This window comes from Somniosus microcephalus, chromosome 27 (genome assembly GCF_052327205.1).
Source record: "Somniosus microcephalus isolate GS21.2 chromosome 27, FLI_Smic_1.0, whole genome shotgun sequence".
Classification (NCBI taxonomy): domain Eukaryota; kingdom Metazoa; phylum Chordata; class Chondrichthyes; order Squaliformes; family Somniosidae; genus Somniosus; species Somniosus microcephalus.
Window position 1 is genome coordinate 1,791,583 of NC_141013.1, and position 23,004 is coordinate 1,814,586.

The 23,004-nt window shown below is 43.9% G+C and overlaps 1 protein-coding gene across 2 annotated transcripts in view; it reads left to right on the forward strand.

The window, feature by feature from the left end:
• The window catches only part of pde8a (phosphodiesterase 8A), a 204,699-nt gene that overhangs the window by 149,800 nt on the left and 31,895 nt on the right, over window positions 1-23,004 (forward strand). For both annotated transcript variants that reach the window (XM_085968311.1, XM_085968312.1), the window contains 6 exons: window positions 3,031-3,079; window positions 3,175-3,223; window positions 13,358-13,432; window positions 15,772-15,842; window positions 16,180-16,344; window positions 17,778-17,823. In XM_085968311.1, coding sequence (XP_085824437.1) covers window positions 3,031-3,079; window positions 3,175-3,223; window positions 13,358-13,432; window positions 15,772-15,842; window positions 16,180-16,344; window positions 17,778-17,823 — 455 coding nt within the window. The remainder of the gene's footprint in view (window positions 1-3,030; window positions 3,080-3,174; window positions 3,224-13,357; window positions 13,433-15,771; window positions 15,843-16,179; window positions 16,345-17,777; window positions 17,824-23,004) is intronic.

Genomic DNA, 23,004 nt, shown 5'->3' on the forward strand with positions numbered 1-23,004 from the left:
TGGAAGCAAAAGTAATGAACAAAAATTCCTATTTTTGCTCCCCTTTAAGGATTCATGGGGGCAAAATTGTGTCGCATCCCACCTCCCTCTTGGGGCGCTGCAAGTGAATATTGCGGCACTACGTGCAGGAGCGCCACGCTCTGCGGAACGTTGCGCCGCGGTACTGCAGGCCTTCCTCCCCTTATTAAAGGGGAGGGGCCTAGCGCAGCGCGACCCGGGGCCCAGCTGGGCCACCAGGGATCGGAGTGCCGGCAAAAGAGCCCGGCACTCGAGAGAAGAGCCGGGCTCACGGAGCGCAGCCAGCACCTTGTGGGGGTGCTGCACAGCTGAACAGGGGCAGGTGGCAGGCAGCCAGCAACAAAAATGGCCGCCTGGCACCTCCCCTTTAATTTGCGCTGCCCCGGCCGCAGGTAGGCCCCCTTGACCCTGTTGGACATAGCGTTCGGTGGTAAGTCAGGGGCGCTACTGAAGATCGCAGCCGGGGCGCTGCGCACAGCGATGATGTCATTGCCGGAGGTGCTAACAGTTACCGCCGCCGCTAACCTCCCGCTGAATTTCGCGGGAGGCGTTAGCGGCGCCGTGCCCAGGCGCTAGTTGCTTTGCGCCCTCTCAGGGCGCTAATGGGAGGTGCAAATCAGCTGAAATTTTCCCCCCATAACTCCATTTTCATTGACCAGCTCTTTGCTTCATTTTTGTGCAAAAAGTGTAAAACTGATATTTGTTCAGAACAAAGTTAAAGGCAAATCAGGATTTGAATGTTGGCCCACGCCAGCTAATTAGGACAGACAATGAACGGGGCACATGATGTTTTATTGAAGAATGAGGGGCTTGGTGGTGGGGTGGGGACCTGAACCTGTTTGTTGCACAGGCCTCTAATCAAGGTCAGAGTTGGGTCTGGACCAGATGTAATTTGTGCAGTTTAATTTTTTTTAATGGTTTCCTAAAAAGGATCTTCTGATTCAGGTGAGTTTAATGTTGGTTAATTGCAGAGACAAAATTTTCCGAAGGACTGTAACTGCATGCTGTCTCTTTTTGCTTTATTCAGTTTATCTGCTCCGTTCTCCCAGGTTTTAAATTCTATGGCCCATAATTTGCGGTCAGCGGCGAAGCAAAGGCACTCGCCGCTGGCCCCGAAGAAAGCTGCCCACAGAGATCTCGCAATCTCTGTGACGAGAAGTTTGCCTTTAGCGACGTGTAACTGATTGCAGCGCTCTGTCATGTGGATTTCCAGCGAAGAGCTGAAGTGATATCAACAAGCTGTCTAAGCAGCCAATCACATTGAAGAATTCTCACAAACAGCAAACCAGGAAATGAGGAGCTGCTTTTATCCAGACTTTTAAAAAATGTTACAAACAGCAAAATAAAGATCTGGACTTTCACATGGGGATAAGGTAGAAGCTGAAATTTCATGAACAAACTTTAAAATGTTTTGTAGTTTTTATCATAATATAGAAATTTGACACTCCACAAATATAAAAATTAGTTTTTATGGGCCAGAGCATTTGTTTAGCAGGCAATACGCAGTTAAAGCCCCAGTTATACCTATTCCAACAAGGCTTTACATTTAATGTGGTATTTAACAGTGATATTAACACGTAAAAGCCCAAGTTTTTGTCAGTTTCACTGATAGCTGGCTATGGGGGTGGCAGGTCCACAGCGCAGCCTGTGTCAGAGCATGAAATGACACCAGGATTTCTGCGTTTAGATGCACATGCACTACATCAACATGGATTTATGAAAGGGAAATCGTGTTTGACAAATCTGTTAGAGTTTTTTGAGGTTGTAACAAGCAGAATAGATAAGGGGGAACCAATGGATGTGGTGTATTTGGATTTTCAGAAGGCATTCAATAAGGTGCCACACAAGAGGTTATTAAACAAAATTAGGGCTCATGAGATTGGGGGTAATATACTAGCATGGATTGAGGATTGGTTAATGAACAGAAAACAGAGTAGGAATAAACGGGTCATTTTTGGGTTGGCAGGCTGTAACTAGTGGGGTACCACAAGGATCAGTGCTTGGGCCTCAGCTATTCACAATCTACATCAATGATTTGGATGAGGGGACCAAACATAATATATCTAAGTTTGCTGATGATAATAGAAAAGCAGAATTTTTTTTTTAAATGGTGAGACATTGGGAAATGTTGGTGTTCAGAGAGACCTGGGTGTCTTTGTACATGAATCACTGAAAGTTAACATGCAGGTACAGCAAGCAATTAGGAAAGTAAATGGTATGTTGGCCTTTATTACAAGAGGATTTGAGTATAAGAGCAAAGACATCTTACTGTAATTATATAGGGCCCTGGTGAGACCACACCTGGAGTATTGTGTACAGTTTTGGTCTCCTTACCTAAGGAAGGATATACTTGCCATACAGGGAGTGCAACAAAGGTTCACCAGACTGGTCCCTGGGATGGGGGGGATTGTCCTATGAGGAGAGATTAAGTAGACTAGGCCTATATTCTCTAGAGTTTAGAAGAATGAGAGGTGATCGCAATGAAACATACAAAATTCTTAAAGGCTTGACAGGGTAGCTGCAGGGAGGATGTTTCCCCTGGCTGGGGAGGCTAGAACCAGTGATCACAGTCTCAGAATAAGGGGTTGGCCATTTAGAATTGAGATGAGGAGAAATTTCTTCACTCAGAGGGTGGTGAATCTTTGGAATTCTCCACCGCAGAGGGCTGTGGGGGCTCAGTGGTTGAGTATATTCAAGACAGAGATCGATAGATTTTTGAATATTAAGGGAATTAAAGGCTATGGGAATAATGTAGGAAGGTGGAGTTGAGGTAGAAGATCAGCCATGATCTTATTGAATGGCGGAGCAGGCTCGAAGGGCCAAATGGCCGACTCCTGCTCCTGTTTCTTATGTTCCTATCCTGAAATTGCGATCAGCTTCAGAGAAGTATTGACGGCGAACACTGACAGTTTGCCATTATTATCCATCACAAATTCTGGGCCTGTGTTATCATTAGAGATCTGTGCTGCAGGAATTTATAAATATTCTAATTAAAGCTTCTTTTTTCAATAGGAAAATCAGACACTATGTGTCTATTAAGAGGCCATGTAATGAAAACAAGGTAAGTGTGTGAGATCTGTGCTTACTTCCTTTTCTCTCCTTTTCAGTCTTATCTAGAGCAATTTTTTTTCATACAATCCTCTTGTGTTTCTACAGGCTGATAAATCTCAGTTATGTGATCGGGTTCAGGCAGAGTCTCAAACAGGTACTGTATTATTTGATGTGTTTCTTATGCGTTTCCCCTCCGAGCAGCAAACTGAGTGGCAGCTGTGTGTTTCCGAAAATAAGTGAATAATATGTAACTGGTGCGAGGGTCACTCTCGATTGGAATCTCGGGCGAGGGTCACTTTCAATTAGTCTAAGGTCATATGGCGAAGGAAACAGTTTCTTTAAAGGGAGCTCTCTAGCCCTGGGTCCCAGATCAGTCAGTGTCTTTATTACTGAGCATGTGCAGGGTTTCTTTTTGCCTTTTGTAGATCTCGCCAGCTGCTACCAAAACCGCACAATGTAGGTCATGGGAAATCTGCTGTTTGGTGGGGCAGGGATGAGAAAAGAAAGCATGTGTTACGGGACATAGAAACATAGAAACATAGAAGATAGGAGCAGGAGTAGGCCATTCGGCCCTTCGAGCCTGCTCCGCCATTCATTGAGATCATGGCTGATCATCCAAATTCAGTACCCTGTCCCTGCCTTCTCCCCATATTCCTTGATCCCTTTAGCCTCAAGAAATATATCCAACTCTTTCTTGAATATATTTAATGAACTGGCCTCCACCGCCCTCTGTGGCAGAGAATTCCACAGGTTCACCACTCTCCGGGTGAAGATATTCCTCCTCATTTCAGTCCTAAATGGCTTACCCCTTATCATTAGACTATGACCCCTGGTTCTGGACTCCCCGGCCATCAGAAACATCCTTTCTGCATCTAGTCTGTCCAGACCTGACAGAATTTTATAGGTTTCGATGAGATCCCCTCTCAATCTTCTAAACTCCAGTGAGTATAAGCCCAATTGACACAATCTCTCCTCGTACGTCATTCCTGCCATCCCAGGTATCAGCCTGGTGAATCTTCGCTGCACTCCCTCCATGGCAAGAACGTCCTTCCTCAGGTAAGGTGACCAAAACTGCACACAATACTCAAGGTGCGGTCTCACCAAGGCCCTGTACAACTGCAGCAAGACATCCTTGTTCTTGTACTCGAACCCTCTTGCTACGAAGGCCAACATACCATTTGCCTTCTTAACCGCCTGTTGCACCTGCATGCTTACCTTCAGCGACTGGTGCACAAGAACACCCAGGTCTCTTTGCACTTCCCCTTCTCCCAATCTATTGCCATTCAAATAATAATCTGCCTTCCTGTTTTTGCCACCAAAGTGGATAACCTCACATTTATCCACATTATAGTGCATTTGCCATGTTTCTGCCCAATCACCCAACCTGTCCAAATCGTACTGGAGTTTCATGACATCCTCCTCACAGCATACCCTCCCACCCAGCTTTGTGTCATCTGCAAATTTGGAGATATTACATCCAATTCCCTCGTCCAGATCATTAATATATATTGTGAACAGCTGGGGTCCTAGGACCGATCCTTGCAGTACCCCACTAGTCACTGCCTGCCACTCGGAAAACGACCCGTTTTATCCAACCCTTTGCTTTCTGTCCGCCAACCAGTTCTCTATCCAAGTCAATACCTTGCCCCCAATCCCATGTGCCTTAATTTTGCACGCTAACCTCTTATGCGGGACCTTATCGAAAGCCTTCTGAAAGTCTAAATACACCACATCCACTGGTTCTCCCTTATCTATTTTACCAGTTACATCCTCAAAAAATTCCAGTAGATTAGTCAAGCATGATTTACCTTTTGTAAATCCATGTTGACTTTGTCCGATCCTGTCACTGCTTTCCAAGTGCTCTGCTATTACATCTTTTATAATGGACTCTAGCATTTTCCCCACTACCGATGTCAGGCTTACCGGTCTATAATTCCCCGCTTTTTCTCTGCCACCTTTTTTGAATAGTGGGGTAACATTAGCTACCCTCCAATCCATGGGTACTGTTCCAGAGTCTATCGAGTTCTGGAAGATGACCAGCAATGCATCTACTATTTCCAGGGCCACTTCCTTAAGTACCCTGGGATGTAGATTATCAGGCCCTGGGGATTTATCGGCCTCCAGTCCCATCAATTTTCCTAACACCATTTCCCTACAAATACTGATTTCTTTCAGTTCCACCCTTTCATCAGACCCTATGTTCCGCGGTATTTCTGGGAGGTTATTTGTGTCCTCCTTTGTGAAGACAGAACCAAAATATGTATTTAGTTGGTCTGCCATTTCTTTGCTCCCCATTATAAATTCCCCCGATTCTGACTGCAAGGGACTTACGCTTGACTTCACCAATCTTTTTCTCTTTACATATCTATAAAAGCTTTTACAGTCAGTTTTTATGTTCCATGAAAGCTTACTCTCATATTCTATTTTCCCTTTCTTAATTAATCCCTTTGTCCTCCTTTGTTGAATCCTAAGCTGCTCCCAATCCTCAGGATTATTGCTTTTTCTGGCCAATTTGTATGTGCTCTCCTTGGATCTTATGCTATCCCTAATTTCCCTTGTTAGCCACGGTTGAGTCACCTTTTTTGTTTTATTTTTATGCCAACTGGGATGAACAACTTCTGTAGTTCATCCATTCGGTCTTTGAATGTTTGCCATTGCCTATCCACCGTCAACCCTTTGAGTGCCATTCCCCAATCAATCCTACCCAACTCGCTCCTCAGACCATCGTAGTTTCCTTTATTTAAATTGAGGACCCTAGTTTCTGAGTCAACTACTTCATTCTCCATCTTAATGAAGAATTCGATCATATTATGATCGCTCCGACCCAAGGGGCCTCGTACAACAAGATTGCTAATTAATCCTTTCTCGTTACATAATACCCAGTCTAAGATGGCCTGATCTCTGGTTGGTTCCTCGACATATTGGTCCAGGAAACCATCCCGTAAACACTCCAGGAATTCCTCCTCCACAGGGACTGGTTGAACGTAGCTGTAACTGTCTCAGATGTTGAGATCTGAGCACTGGTTTATTGTGCATCTCTCCAACCAAGGCCTGAGTGGGGTCTAGACTGATTGGAATCTGTACAGTTTAATATCAATGAAAGGTTTCTTAAAAAGATCCCCTGATGCAGGCAAATTGAATGTTCATTTCAGATCCTAAACTAGGTATTTGAGGTTTTTTTTTAACTAAATGGCAACATAATGCATGGCAACATAATGCATTATTTCTGAAATCGAATGTGTTGTTCATAGAAATATCGAATGGTACAGCACAGAAGGAGGTCATTTCGCCCATTGTGCCTGTGCCAGCTCTTTCAAAGAGCGTCCAATTAGTCCCATTCCCCTGCTCTTTCCCCATAACTTCAATGCATGATTAAGAAGTTTGCCAATGATACAAAAAATGGCCAAGTGGTTGATAGTGAGGAAGAAAGCTGTAGACTGCAGGAAGATATCAATGGACTGGTCAAGTGGGTGGACAGAAAAGTGGCAGATGGAATTCAATCTGGAGAAGTGTGAGGTAATGCATTTGGGGAGGGCTAACAAGGCAGGGGAATACACAATAAATGGTAGGATACTGAGAATTGTAGAGGAACAGAAGACCTTGGAGTGCATGTCCACAAATCCCTGAAGGTAGCAGGACAGGTAGATAAGGTGGTTAAGAAGGCATACTGGATACTTTCCTTTATTATTATTGCAACAAAGGTAATGCAATAATCTTGAGGGACTTTAATCTTCATATAGACTGGACAAATCAAATTGGCAAAGGTAGCCTGGAGGATGAGTTCATGGAATGCATTCGGGACAGTTTTCTAGAACAATATATCATGGAACCAACCAGGGAACAGGCTATTTTAGATCTTGTATTGTGTAATGAGACAGGGTTAATTAGCAATCTCATAGTAAAGGATCCTTTGGGGCAGAGTGATCATAATACGATAGAATTTCACATTAATTTTGAGAGTGACTTGCCTAAGTCCGAAACTAGAGTCTTAAACTTAAATAAAGCCAATTACATAGGTATGAGGGGCGAGTTGGCTAACTTAGATTGGAAAATAGATTAAAAGGTATGGTGGTATATCAGCAGTGGCTAGCATTTAAAGAAATATTTCATAATTCTCAACAAAAATACATTCCATTGAGAAACAAAAACTCCTTGGGAAAAATAATCCAACCGTGGCTAACTAAAGAAGTTAAGGTTAGCAATAGATTTAAAGAAGAAGCTTATAATGTTGCAAAGAATATTAGTAAGCCTGAGGATTAGGAGAGTTTCAGAAACCAGCAAAAGGTGACCAAAAAAGTGCAAAAAAGGGAAAAAATAGAATGAGAGAAAACTAGCAAGAAATATAAAAGCAGATTGTAAGAGTTTCTACAAGTATGTAAAAAGGAAACGAGTAGCAAACGTAAATGTTGGTCCCTTAGAGGCTGAGACAGGAGAAATTATTATGGGGAATAAGGAAATGGCAGAAACGTTAAACAAATATTTTGTATCTGTCTTCACAGTAGAAGACACAAAAAGCATACCAAAAATGGTGGGGAACCAAGGGTCTAATGAGGGTGAGGAACTTAACGTAATTAATATAAGTAGAGAAAAAGTAATAGAGAAATTAATGGGACTAAAAGCTGATGAATCCCCTGGACCCGACGGCCTACATCCTAGGGTTCTAAAGGAGGTGGCTGAAGAGATAGTGGATGCATTGGTTTTGATCTTCCAAAATTCCCTAGATTCTGGAATGGTCCCAGCGGATTGGAAGGTCGCAAATGTAACACCACTATTCAAGAAAAGGGGGAGAGAAAAACAGGGAACTACAGGCCAGTTAGCCTGACATCAGTCGTCGGGAAAATGCTGGAACCCATTGTTAAGGATGTGGTATCAAGTCACTTAGAAAATCATAACATGATTAGGCAGAGTCAACATGGTTTTATGAAAGGGAAATCGTGTTTGACAAATTTATTAGAATTTTTTGAGGATGTAACTAGCAGGGTAGATAATGTGGAACGTGTGGATGTAGTATATTTGGATTTCCAAAAGGCATTCGATAAGGTGCCACATAAAAGGTTATTGCACAAGATTAGGGTTCATGGGGTTGGGGGTAATAGAGTAGCATGGATAGAGGATTGGGTAACGGACAGAAAACAGAGAGTAGGGATAAACGGATCTTTTTCAGGTTGGCAGGCTGTAACTAGTGGGGTGCCACAAGGATCAGTGTTGGGGCCTCAGCTATTTACAATCTATATTAATGACCTAGATGAAGGGACCGAGTGTAATGTATCCAAGTTTGCTGATGATACAAAGCTAGGTGGGACAGTAAGCTGTGAGGAGAACACAGAGCCTGCAAAGGGATATAGATAGACTGAGTGAGTGGGCAGTAAGGTGGCAGATGGAGTATAATGTAGGGAGATGTGAAGTTATTCACTTTGGTAGGAAGAATAGAAAAACAGAATATTTTTTAAATGGTGAGAAACTTTCAAATGTTGGTGTTCAGAGAGATTTGGGTGTCCTCGTGCAAGAAACACAGAAAGCTAGCATGCAGGTACAGCAAACAATAAGGAAGGCAAATGGCATGTTGGCCTTTATTGCAAGGGGGTTGGAGTATAAGAGTAAGGAAGTCTTGTTACAATTGTACAGGGCCTTGGTGAGACCACACCTGGAGTACTGTGCACAGTTTTGGTCTCCTTATCTAAGGAAGGATATACTTGCCTTGGAGACGGTGCAACGAAGGTTCACTAGATTGATTCCTGGGATGAGCGGGCTGTCCTATGATGAGAGATTGTGTAGAATGGGCCTATACTCTCGAGTTTAGAAGAATGAGAGGTGACCTCATTGAAACATGCAAGATTCTGAAGGGGATGACATGGTAGATGCTGAGAGGTTGTTTCCCCTGTTTGGAGTGTCTAGAACTAGGGGGCATAGTCTCAGGATAAGGGGTGGGCCATTTAAGACTGAGATGAGGAGGAATTTCTTCACTCAGAGGGTTGTGAATCTTTGGAATTCTCTGCCCCAGAGGGCTGTGCATGCTGAATCTTTTGAGTATATTCAAGGCTGAGATAGATAGATTTTTGGACTCTAGGGGAATCAAGGGATATGGAGATCGGGCGGGAAAGTGGAGTTGAGGTCGATGATCAGCCATGATCTTTTTGAATGGCGGAGCAGGCTTAAGGGGCAGTATGGCCTACTCCTGCTCTTATTTCTTATTTTCTTATTAGCCAAGGCATAGAATATAAGAGCAGGGAGGTTATGCTTGAACTATTTTCACACTAGTTAGGCCACAGCTGGAGTACTGCATACAGTTCTGGTTACCACATTACAAGAAAGATGTGATTGCACTAGAGAGGGTAGAGAGGAGATTTACAAGGATGGTGCCAGGACTGGAAAATTTTAGCTATGAAGAATGTTTGGATAGGCTGGGGTTGTTTTCTTTGGAATAGAGGAGGCTGAGATGAGACTTAATTGAGGTGTTCCTAGAGAGCAAATAATAAAAATGACAATAGAGAAGGTCATAGACTTAGGTAGCAGTGGGGAAATTAAAAACCAGAGCGTGTCAGGAAGGGGCAGAAGGTATGGAGTAAAAGGTAAAGTAATAAAAAGGGCAAAAGCAGGAACTAAGTGTCACAAAACATATTTGAAAGTTCTCTATCTGAATGCACGTAGCATTCGTAACAAAATAGACGAGTTAATGGCACAAATAACTACATATGGGTATGATCTTGTGGCCATTACAGAAACATGGCTGCAGGGTGACAATGCCTGGGAATTAAACATACCAGGTTATTTAACGATCAGGAAGGACAGGCCGGAAGGAAGGGGAGGTGGGGTGGCTATGTTAATAAAGGAAGGAATCACTGTAATACAGAGAAATGATATTGGGTCAAAAGATCAGGATAATGAAACAGTTTGGGTGGAGGTAAGGAATAATAAGGGGAAAAAACACTAGTGGGCGTAGTCTATAGGCCTGCGAACAGTTGCAACTCTGTTGGACGGAGTATCAATCAGGAAATAGTTGAGGCTTGTAATAAGGGAACATCTATAATTATGGAGGATTTTAACGATCATATTAATTGGACAAATCAAATTGGGCAGGGCTGCCTTGAGGATGAGTTCATTGAGTGTATTAGGGATGGGTTTCTTGAGCAGTATGTAACTGAACCGACCAGGGGGCAAGCAACCTTAGATCTGGTCCTGTGTAACGAGACAGGATTAATTAAAAATGTCCTAGTAAAGGATCCCCTTGGAATGAGTGACCATAACATGGTTGAATTCCATATTCAATTAGAGGGTGAGAAGGTTGGATCTCAAAAAGCGTGCTAAGCTTGAATAAAGGAGACTATGGAGGTATGAGAGCGGAATTGAGTAGAGTGGATTGGGAAAATAGATTAAAGGGTAAGACGATACATGATCAGTGATGTACATTTAAGGAGTTATTTTACAACTTCCAAAAAATATATATTCCACTGAGAAGAAAAGGGTGTAAAAGAAAAGACAGCCATCCGTGGCTAAGTAAAGAAATTAAGGATAGTATTCAACTATAAACAAGGGCATATAAGGTAGCCAAATCTAGTGGGAGGATCGAGGATTGGGAAAACTTTAAAAGACAGCAAAAAATAACAAAAAGATTGATTAAGAAAGGGAAGATAGATTATGAAAGTAAATTAGCAAAAAATATAAAAACAGATAGTAAGAGTTTTTATAGTTATATAAAAAGAAAAAGGGTGGCTAAAGTAAATGTTGGTCCCTTAGAGGATGAGACCGGGAAATTAATGGTGGGAAATATGGAGATGGCAAAAACACTGAATGAATATTTTATATCAGTCTTTACAGTAGAAGACACTAAGAACATCCCAACACTGGACAAACAGGGGGCTAAAGGGGGGGAGGAGCTAAACATGATCAAAATCACTAAGGAAGTGGTACTCGGTAAAATAATGGGACTCAAGGCGGATAAATCGCCTGGACCTGATGGCTTACATCCTAGGGTCTTGAGGGAAGTGGCGGTAGGGATTGTGGATGCATTGGTAATAATTTTCCAAAACTCCCTGGACTCGGCAAAGGTCCCGGCAGACTGGAAAACTGCTAATGTAACACCCTTATTTAAAAAGGGCAGTAGACAGAAGGCTGGAAACTATAGACCGGTTAGCCTAACATCTGTGGTAGGTAAAATTTTGGAGTCCATTATTAAGGAGACAGTAACAGGACATTTGGATAATCATAATTTAATAGGACAAAGTCAGCATGGTTTTATGAAGGGGAAGTCATGTTTGACAAATTTGCTGGAGTTCTTTGAGGAAGTAACATATAGGGTGGATAAAGGGGAACCAGTGGACGTAGTGTATTTAGACTTCCAAAAGGCATTTGACAAGGTGCCACACAAAAGATTATTGCTTAAGATAAAAAATCACGGGATTGGGGGTAATATTCTGGCATGGATAGAGGATTGGCTATCTAACAGAAGGCAGAGAGTTGGGATAAATGGTTCATTCTCAGACTGGCAATCAGTAACTAGTGGTGTTCCGCAGGGGTCAGTGCTGGGTCCCCAACTCTTTACAATCTATATTAACGATTTGGAGGAGGGGACCGAGTGTAACATATCAAAGTTTGCAGATGATACTAAGATGGGAGGGAAAGTAGTGAGTGAGGAGGACATAAAAAAAACCTGCAAGGGGACATAGACAGGCTAAGTAAGTGGGCAGAGATTTGGCAGATGGAATACAATACTGGAAAGTGTGAGGTTATGCACTTTGGCAGGAAAAAGCGTAGAGCAAGTTATTATCTTAATGGCAAGAAACTGGAAAGTACTGAAGTACAAAGGGATCTGGGGGTCCTGGTGCACGAAACTCAAAAGGTTAGTATGCAGGTGCAGCAAGTGATTAAGAAGGCCAATGGAATGTTGGCTTTCATTGCTAGGGGGATGGAATATAAAAATAGGGAGGTATTGCTTCAGTTGTACAAGGTATTGGTGAGACCGCACCTGGAATACTGCGTACAGTTTTGGTGTCCATACTTAAGAAAGGACATACTTGCTCTCGAGTCAGTACAAAGAAGGTTCACTCGGTTAATCCCGGGGATGAGGGGATGGACATATGAGGAGAGGTTGAGTAGATTGGGACTCTACTCATTGGAGTTCAGAAGAATGAGAGGCGATCTTATTGAAACATATAAGATTGTGAAGGGGTTGGATCGGGTGGATGCGGGGAGGATGTTCCCGATGATGGGTGAAACTAGAACTAGGGGGCATAGTCTTAGAATAAGGGGCTGCTCTTTCAAAACTGAGATGAGGAGGAACTACTTCACTCAGAGGGTGGTAGGCCCATGGAATATGCTGCCCCAAAAAGCTGTAGAAGCTACATCATTACATAAATTTAAAACAGAAATAGACAGTTTCCTAGAAGTAAAGGGAACTAAGGGTTACGGGGAGCGGGCAGGAATTTGGACATAAGTCTAGGTTCGGATCGGACATGGCCCTGTGGGTAGCGGAGCGGGCCCAGGGACCATGTAGCCTGATCCTGCTCCTATTTCGTGTGTCTAATTCTGTTAGATTCAGGAGATGGTTCTGTGATAGTGGATTGGCGGTTAGGATCAGATCAGCCATGATCTTATTGAATGGCGGAGCAGGCTCGAGGGGCCGATTGGCCTACTCCTGCTCCTATTTCTTATGTTCTTATGTTCTTATAAAATTATGAGGGGCCTGGATAGTAAGTACCTATTTCCCTTAGCACCAACCTTTCAGGTAGTGCGTTCCAGATTACACCAACTCGCTGCTTAATAGAAATTCCCCATATCTTCCCCCTGGTTCTTTTGGCAATTACTTTAAATCTGTGTCCTCTGGTTACCAACCCTTCTGCCACTGGAAAGTTTCTCCTTATTTACTCTATCAAAACCCTTCAAGTTTGTTCACTAATGTAAGTGAGCAAGCAACACATTGGCCACGATGGAGGAGCTCCAATGGACTGTTAGGATGGGTTTCACAGCCACCATTCCTCCTTAATGTAAAGTTAACAATCCTGCCTATTGATATCAACTGAAGCCTCCAACACTGAGCTCCAGTGCCCAGTCTGAACCCCGGTCTCCACTCTGATCCTTTCCCTGGAGATAGGTTTTCAATCTTTTGTTAGAGCCATGTGGATGGGAGGGAAGAATGGCTGATAGGTCAAGGATTCGTGTTGATGGTATCCATGGAGATATGTGGGCTAGACTGCAGCATCCTGTTGTCAGGAAGAGGGTGAGAGTGTTGAGAGGGGAAGGAGAGAGAAGCCTTTATCCTATTTGGTTTAATGGTTCATTGCTTCCTTTACAGACATCCATACTTGCAAACACAAAGACAGGAGGAAAAGTTCCGATGTCCGATCCAACACATCACGGGGGAGTGATGGTATGTTAAATGCTACAAGGTCACAATAACCTCTGCTGTTGATTTATCTCTCGCAGTGTGAAACAGTGACCTTGGAAAGCATCAGTTAAAACTACAGTATGTTCTAGGAGTTGAAGTATGACACTTGGTTAAAAAGGGCATAAATGCTTTTTTAAGGCCTTACTAAAAGTAATAGTTAACCTAACATTCTGGATTCATTGTGACTCCAGTTGTATTTTAGCATCAAATTTTATGCTTTTTGGTGCATTTCAATACTTTGAGCTAAGTATTTTCTAGTTCTGTGTATATCAAATTATAACATGGAAGGAAGGACAAGCAGGGGGCAAGGCATCCTAAGCCATGCTTTGCCACTTCCTAGTGGCTGGTTATTGACTGACATTAGCAGTGTCAAACCAGCAAGTGTTCTTGATGGGGTTGCACTGCAGGGAGGCCCCTCAAGAGCTGGAATAGAATAGCATTGCAGTCTACCTGTGACCTGGCTGGCTAATTAGTGTGATTAATGTGTTACATGGCTTCTTCTTCTTCTTCTTCTTAGGCAGTCCCTCGGAACCGAGGATGACTTGCCTCCACACTAAAAATGAGTTCTCAGGTGACTGATGAGTCCAATGCGGGACCTACAGTCTCTGTCACAGGTGGGGCAGACGGTGGTCGAAGGGGCGGGTGGGTGGGGTGCTTGGATTGACGTGCGCTCCTTGCGCTGCCTGCGCTTGGCTTCTGCTTTCTCCCGGCGAAGAGACTCGAGGTGTTCGGCACCTTCCCGGATGCTTCTCCTCCACTTTGTGCGGTCTTGGGCCAGGGATTCCCAGGTGTCGGTGGGGACGTTACACTTTTTCAAGGAGGCTTTGAGGGTGTCCTTGAAGCGTTTCCTCTGCCCACCTGGGGCTCTCTTGCCGTTCCGGAGCTACGAATAGGGCGCTTGTTTTGGGAGTCTCGTATCGGGCATGCAGACGATGTGACCCGTCCATCGGAGCTGATCGAGCGTGGTCAAAGCTTCGATGCTGGGGATGTTGGCCTGAGCGAGAACACTGACATTGGTGCGCCTATCCTGTCAATGGATTTGCAGGATCTTGCGGAGGCAGAGTTGGTGGTACCTCTCCAGTGCTTTGAGGTGCCTGCTGTACATGGTCCATGTCTCTGAGGCATACAGCAGGGCGGGTATCACTGCTGCACTATAGACCATGAGCTTAGTGCCGGGTTTGAGGTCCTGGTCTTCAAACACTCTCTTCCTCAGGCGACCGAAGGCTGCACTGGCACACTGAAGGCGGTGTTGGACTTTGTCATCGACGTCTGCCCTTGTTGACAGTAGGCTCCCAAAGTATGGAAAGTGGTCCACGTTGTCCAAGGCCTTGTTGTAGATTTTGATAATTGGGGGGCAGTACTGTGTGGCAGGGACAGGTTGGTAGAGGATCTTTGTCTTACAGATGTTTAGTGTAAGGCCTATGCTCTCGTACGCTTCGGTGAAGGTGTTGACGATGGTTTGGAGTTCGGCCTCCGAGTGAGCACAGACGCAAGTGTCGTCTGCATACTGTAATTCGACGACAGAGGATGGGACGACCTTGGATCTGAACTGGAGGCGACGGAGCTTGAACAGTTTCCCGTTTGTTCTGTAAATTAGCTCCACTCCAGCGGGGAGCTTACTGAGGGTGAGATGGAGCATTGCAGCAAGGAAGATCGAGAAGAGTGTTGGTGCGATGACACAGCCTTGCTTGACCCCGGTCCATACGTGAATTGGGTCTGTGGTGGATCCGTTGGTCAGGATCATGGCTTGCATGTCGTCGTGAAGCAGGCGGAGGATGGTGACAAACTTTTGAGGGCAGCCGACTTTGAGGAGGGGACACTCCATAATCCCTCACGGTTAACAGTGTCGAAGGCCTTTGTGAGATCAAAGAAGGCCATGTACAGCGGTTGGTGCTGTTCCCTGCACTTCTCTTGTAATTGACGTGTGGTGAAGATCATGTCCATTGTGCCCCTTAGTGGGCGGAATCCGCATTGTGACTCTGGGAGGAGCTCTTCGGCCACTGGGAGAAGGCGATTGAGGAGGAGTCCTGCGATGACTTTCCCTGTGGCAGACAGCAGGGAAACTCCTCTGTAATTAATGTGTTACATGTAATGCCCAATTTATTGGTAATGTTGCTTTACGAATGTTCTGAGATCTTTAAATCCTGTTCAGCTGCTGTATAGGTAGTCAACACGCTTTGTTTAGATACATAACCAGAGAGTACAGGTCAAAACCAGTGATACAAGGGGTGCAGAAAGATTGTGAAAGATTCAATCTCCACAAGTTCTGGCCTCTTTAGTATCTTTATTAATATGTCTATCATATTTTGTTCAATCCACAGGTAGCTCCCAGCCTAGGAGATCCTCTATTGCTAGGATACATTCCATGACCATTGAAGCTCCTATTACCAAGGTAGAACTGAATTGGAAATCAATCCTGAAATAAAGCAATGTAATCTAGTGTATTTTTTAAAGTACTTTCATTATATTAAATTTTACAATTTTTTTATGGCATTTTATGAACTAACTGCAAAGCAGTGATAGCGAATACCTTAATATGTACACTACGGTGCCAGCCTTGGCTCAGTGGTAGTCCTCTCGCCTCATGAGTCGGAAAGACATGGGTTCAAGTCCCACTCAAGTCTAATGAGGCACAAATTGTTTCTGGGGTGCTGATTGTAAATAGCTCAAACGTGAAGCACTTATTGTATGTTGTTAATCGGTTCCTTTTGTTAAACCTTATTTTGAAGGTAATAAATATCATAAATATTGCACAAGAGAGCAGCTCGGAGCCAGTGGCCGAAGCTTTGGATCGTGTGCTGGAAATTCTCCGAACCACGGAGCTGTATTCTCCACAGCTCGGAAGCAAGGATGATGACCCACACACCAGCGACCTGGTCGACGGGCTGATGTCAGTAAGTTCAGCTTGAACTACATCCTTCAGAAGCATTTAACAAAGCCCTGTGGAATGTTAGTAACTTTTCAGTGCTTTTGTTAGACTGAGTTTACGCACATGAGGAATATGCGTGTGTAAAAGTGTGTAATGCACGGGAGAGGCACCTTGGTAGGAGATGTGGGAATCAGAAGAAGCCATTCAAACCTTTCTGTTACCTGTACCCCGTTTGATTTCCTCTCCTCTTCACTCAAACATCAATTCCCAAATCCACAATCTTTCAGTTTCCATTTTGCTTTAACCGAGTCTGGGTTCAGTGTTTAGTAGTTTTTTTAAACTTGGCCCGACTGCCGATCAGGCTTCCAGTGCAGTGCAGACTCCCAGACCGCCATCTTCTGCCATTTCCCAGAAAGCGTCCCTGCAAGCTGCTCAGCAATGAGTGTCCCCCAAGTGTGAGGTCACTACTGCTAAGGTGTGCTGTCAATCCCTTTGTTTTTGTGGACCCTCAGCTCTATTTCTGGAGCATGAATTGCCCTCTAAATGCGGTGCACTAACTGCACTGCTAGACATAAGCAGGAGTTGTATGTCGTGGGAGGGAAAGAGAGAAAAGCGGCCAGGCTTCTTGATCCTGCCTGCTGTCTGGTGACCCCTGCTGCACATGTCTAGACAACAGATGAGAAGAGCATTGGCCCTCTGCAGTTGAATAGTCTGCCGACACTCATTGTCCAGGCTGAAACGTGAAAAGTTACTTCAGTAAGGTATCGGAGGGCTGGAGGTGCCAAGGGCCATATCCCAGCAAGCAGCCGTGCTTCAACAAAGGTGGGGTGGGGAAAAAGGGGGACGAGATGAAACGCCATAGATACTACCTCAGCACATAAGTTTACAATCTCTGACCGACCAGGTGCTAAAGCGCAGAGTCCCTGGGGCAGATGGCAGCTCTCATTAATCAGTTTCTATTTAGATTTGATGATCACACAGCAGTGTGTCAAACCCAAAATCTAACACCAGAGCATTTCCTTCAGAGTGCTGAGGATGTACTGATTTGTATCAACCATTCTTTTGAGAAGAATAACTTGAGATGAAAGTGTTCTAGACAGGTCTTTAGTGGCCTTAAGTTCCCAGATGTTGCGGTCTCTGTTAAAAGGGCAGTCCTCACTCAGGGCTACCCGAGACATTACTGAATGGGTGGGGAAGATGTGACATATTTCACCTTTGCATATTGTATAACCCCTACTCTGCTGAATAAGCAGCTACTGCTGTGACTAACATGCTCAGGAATGGACTACTGAATCTGCCGCTCATGATCCCGTTATTTGGGCTCCCAAACTGACCCACTGACTGGTATGTGTCTAACGCAGAAAACAATCTCAACAGGAATGGAGTTTTATCGGAGGCTCTTGTAACAAGTTATTAGTAACAGCGTAATCACTAACTCTCCTCTGTTGCTGCCTGCAGGATGGCTTGCGGAGACTGTCTGGAAATGAATATATCTTCACCAAAAGTAAGTTGGTCTTGTTTCCAGCTATGGTTGACCTTAGGGATTTCATATCTGATTTTTGGGAGCACAGTTTCTCATAAGTAGGGTTTATTGCCATGACCCTTCAATTACTAATTTGTATGGGTTTGTTGCAATGTAGGAACATAGGGACAGGAGGAGGCCATTCAGCCCCTCCAGCCTGTTCTGCCATTCACTGAGATCATGGCTGATCTGTATCTTAACTCCATTTACCCACCTTTGCTCCCAATCCCTTGATATCCTTACCTAATTTATCAATCTCAGCCTTCAAAATTTCAATTGACCCAGCATCCACAGCCTTTTGGGAGAAAGTTCAAGATTTCCAATACCCTTTGTGTGGAAAAAGTACGCACTCCTAAATGGCCTAGCTCTAATTTTAAGATTATGGCCTAGAAATTCAGTTGTTTGCGCCAGCCGCTAGCGCCTTAGGAGGAGGAGATGTTGGGCGCTAGGTGGCTAGCGGCCGGGCGCAGCACGATCTGCGCCTCTCCCCAACTTCAGTAAAGATTTAGCGGCGGCGCAAAGCATTTGCGCGCGCTCAGCTGCGCGCGCAGATCCTGATGTCATTTCATCGTGCAACGCCCTTTGTTCGCCCCAAACCGGAAATTCAGTGGCGCCGCCCTATTGTGCGCCTGGCGCCCCTAGCGACTGGTAGAGGGGAACGGTTCTCAGTCGATGCGGGGCGCGGGGGGCGCAAATTAAAGGGCACTCCTCCTGCAGTAGAAAAGGCAGCCTTTTTGCAACACTCCTTCTTTGTGAGAGACGGATCTTTGCAGAGAGACAAAGGTAGAGAGCTTTCTGGTTTGGCTCAACACTCGCACAGGTACTTGTGGCTTCAGGCCACAGCTTTGCACTTGTCTTTAACTTCAGAGCCATAGCATTGATTGGAAACATATAATGGGGGCTGCAATGGGTGCAAACGTTGGCCTTCTCCATAGTCCTGGGCGTTGTACAGATGAAGCAGCAGTGGTCAGGCCTTGCTTCAGGGCTGCAGTGTGCAGGGTGTGGCAGGCAAACAAATCCACCCTCCCCCTTTAAGAGCTCACCGGCGCCAGAGTGTCTGCCGTCAATCAGCAACTCGCCACACCTGCGCTGCGCCCGCCCTCGGGGGTATCGCCCCGGGCCGCCGGCTTAGCGCCTAATGATAGTCGTGAATCGCCTGTTTTAGCGCAGCAGCAACCTCTTGGGGCGATGCGACTGAATATCGGCGAAGGTGGCGCGAACTTGCGCCGGGCGCAAACTTTAGCGGCCGCCCGACTGTAGCGCCCCAAACGTGGCTATACTGAATTTCTAGGCCTATGTCCATTGTTCTGAATTCTCCTGCCAAAGGAAATGGATTCTCTGCATCTACCCTATCGAATCCCTTAAACACCTCGATTAGATCATCTATCAATCTTCTAAACTCAAGGGAATACAAACAACTTTATGCAACCTGTCTTCGTATTTTAACCCTTTAAGCCCCGGTATCATTCCAGTGAATCTACACTACGACCCCTCAATGTACCAATATATTCTTCCTGAGGCCAAAAACTGAACATAGTACTCCAGATGTGACCAATGCTTTGTACAACTGATGCATCACTTCCTCAGTTTCGTATTCCAGGCCCCTTGAGATAAAGGGCAACATTCAATTAGCCCTTCTGATTATTTTTTATACCTGTCCATTAGCTTTTAATGATTTGTTACCTGGACACCTAAATCCCTTTGCTCCTCCACAGCTTCTAGTCGCTAACATAGGAACAGGAGTAGGCGATTCAGCCCCTTGAGCTGGTTCCGCCATTCAATTAGATCATGGCTGATCTGTATATTTACCTCCATCTACCCGCCTTGGTTCCATAATCCTAAAACCCTTGCCTAACAAAATATCAATCTCAGTTTTGAAATTTTCAATTGATCAAGCCTCAACGGCATTTTAGGGGCGAGTGTTCCAGATTTCACCCACCTTATGCCCTCTTGTTCTGGACTCTCTCACCAGAGGAAATAGTTTCTGTCTATCTACCGTACAAACTCCTTTGAGCATCTTAAACACCCCTATTAGATCATGCCTTAATCCTCTATATTCAAAGGAAGACAAGACTTGTCTCTGTAACCTGTCATCATAATTTAACCCTTTAAGCCTCTGTATCATTCTGGTGAATCTGCGCTGCACCCAAGCCCAATATATCCTTCCTAAGGTGCCCAGAACTGAATGCAGTACTCCAGATGGGGTCTAACCAGAGCTATGTACTACTGTAAGATAGCTTCCACCCCTTTGTATTTAAGCCCTCTTGAGATAAAGACCAACATGTAGCACACATTGTCCGTAATAAAACAAGGGAGCTGGAGGCAATCATGCATTGCGAGGAACCAGACATAGTAGGGATTACTGAGACACGGCTACAGAAAAATCAGGACTGGGAATTAAACATTGCAGGGTATAACATATTTAGAAAAGATAGTGAGGGACAAAGGGGAGGTTGAGTAGCTGTACTTATTAGGGATAACATAATGGCAGTAGAAAAAGGTGACGCAGATATCAGCAAGACAAAAATAGAATCCATATGGATAGAGATAAAAGATAATAAAAGATCAATCACACGAATAGGCATAGTCTAGAGACCACCTAATAGTAGAAGGGAGGTGGAGGAAGAAATCTGCAGACAAATTAGGGAAATGAGTAAAAAACATAGAATAATAATCATGGGGGATTTCAACTACCCGGATATTAATTGGACAGAAGAGGTAGGTAAAGGGGATAAGGGAATGGAGTTCCTACAATGTGTACAGGACTCCTTTCCAACCCAATATGTAAAAAGCCCAACAAGGGAGGATTCGCTATTAGATCTAGTAATGGGGAATGAACCAGAGCAAGTAAAAGTAAAAGATGGGGAACATCTAGGCAATAGTGACCATAACATAATATGCTTTAAGATGATAATTGAGAAGGACGTAAGTATGACAAAACCAGGTTAATAGATTGGAGAAAAGCTGATTTTCAGGGGCTAAGAATAGAACTTGGGAAAATAAAATGGGCAATAATATTGGTAAACAATGATGTAGAACAGCAATGGGAAACATTTAAAACGGTGTTCAACAGAGTCCAGGAAAAATAAATTACGCTGAAAGGAAAGAACAAACTAAACAATAATGAGACTCCATGAATGAATAAAACCATAAGGGAACAACTGAGGGTAAGGAAAGAGGCATACATTAAGTACATAGACAGCAGGGGAGTGCATGATAAGGGAGAATCTGAAAAGATTAGGAGAGAAGTCAAAAAAACAATTAGGGAGGCAAAGAGGAACTATGAAATTAAATTATCAAGGAACATAAAACAAAATAGCAACATATTTTACAAGCACTTCAATAAAAAAAGGAAGGTTGGGATGGGAATAGGGCCATTAAGGGATAGACAGGATAATACCACAGGTAATGATAGAGAGATGGCAGAAATATTAAATAATTATTTCACTTCTGTATTTACCAGGGAGATAGAACAGGTGGACATGACATTGGATGATGAGATTAGTAATGAGATAAGTATTATTAAAATTTAAAAAGGGATATATTAAATAAACTAATGAAACTCAAAGAGGATAAAACCCCTGGTCCGAATGGATTGCATCCACGCATTTAAAAAGAATCTAGGGAAGAGATAGCAGAGGCATTACTACGCATATTTAATAGTTCATTAGAAAAAGGCGTAGTGCCAGAGGACTGGCAGATAGCTAACATAATACCAATATTTAAGAAGGGGGATAGAACATTTCCAGGGAACTATTGTAAGGACCGGAACTCGGTGGACCCAACTGCAGTAAGGCAAACTGAGGCAGAGGTAAGGTTGCAAAATAAAGGTAGACTTTACTTGACATAAACAAAATAACAACAGTACAGAATACAGGCAAGCAGACCAGCAAGCGGTATCTCCAGGCAGTGCAACTCAAGACTGAGCAAAGAACATAAAGTGAACACCACTTAAATAGTAGGCATCTAACAATGCACAGGTGAATACAATAATGAATAAAGAAGGACACAATTAAGAGAGTTCATGGAGCCCTCTGGTGGCAAGGCGAGGCAGAGTCTGGGTCATTCCTTACAACTATAGACCAGTCAGCTTAACATTGGTGGTAGGAAAAATAATGGAATCCCTACTAAAGGAGAAAATAGAAGAAGATCTAGAAACCAAAAATATAATAATAGTCAGCATGAATTTCAAAATGGAAATTTTGCTTGACCAACCTTATTGAATTTTTTCAAGAGGTAACAGAGAGAGTAGACAATGGTAATGCAGTAGATGTAATTTATCTGGATTTTTCTAAAGGCCTTCGATAAGGTATCCCACAATAGACTGATGAACAAGGTCAGAGAATGCAGAGTCGAGACAAGCAGCAGAATGAATTGCTAGCTGGCTTCAGGACAGAAAGCAGAGAGTGGGAGTAAAGGGTAGCTATTCACAGTGGCAGAAGGTGGGTAGTGGTGTTCCACAAGGATCAGTGCTGGGACCACTGTTGTTCACAATTTACATCAACGATTTAGACTTTGGAATCAAAAACACAATTTCTAAATTTGCGGATGACACCAAATTGGGGGGGATAGTCAATACCAAGGAGGACTGCAACAAATTACAGGAGGACATTAATAAACTTGCAGAATGGGCATATAATTGGCAAATGAAGTTCAACACAGATAAATGTGAGGTATTACATTTTGGTAGGAAGAATAGGGAGGTCACTTATCACTTGGAGGGTGCGGGTCTAGGTGGTGTAGAGGAACAAAGAGATCTCGGAGTACAAATACACAAATCACTAAAAGTTGCGACACAGGTTAGCAATGCCATAAAAAAAAAAAGCAAACCAAGCACTAGGGTTTATTTCTAGAGGTATAGAATTGGAAAGTAGGGAAGTTATGCTAAACCTGTATCGAACCTTAGTTAGGCCATACTTAGAGTACTGCGTACAGTTCTGGTTGCCATATTATAAAAAGGAAATAGAGGCACTGGAGAGGGTGCAGAAATGCGAAGGTATACATATCAGGAAAGGATGAACAGGCTGGGTCTCTTTTCTCTTGAAAAAAGGCTGAGGGGTGACCTAATAGAGGTCTTTAAAATTATGAAAATTTTGATAGAGTGGATACAGAGAGAATGTTTCCACTTGTGGGGAAGAGCATAACTAGAGGCCATCAATATAA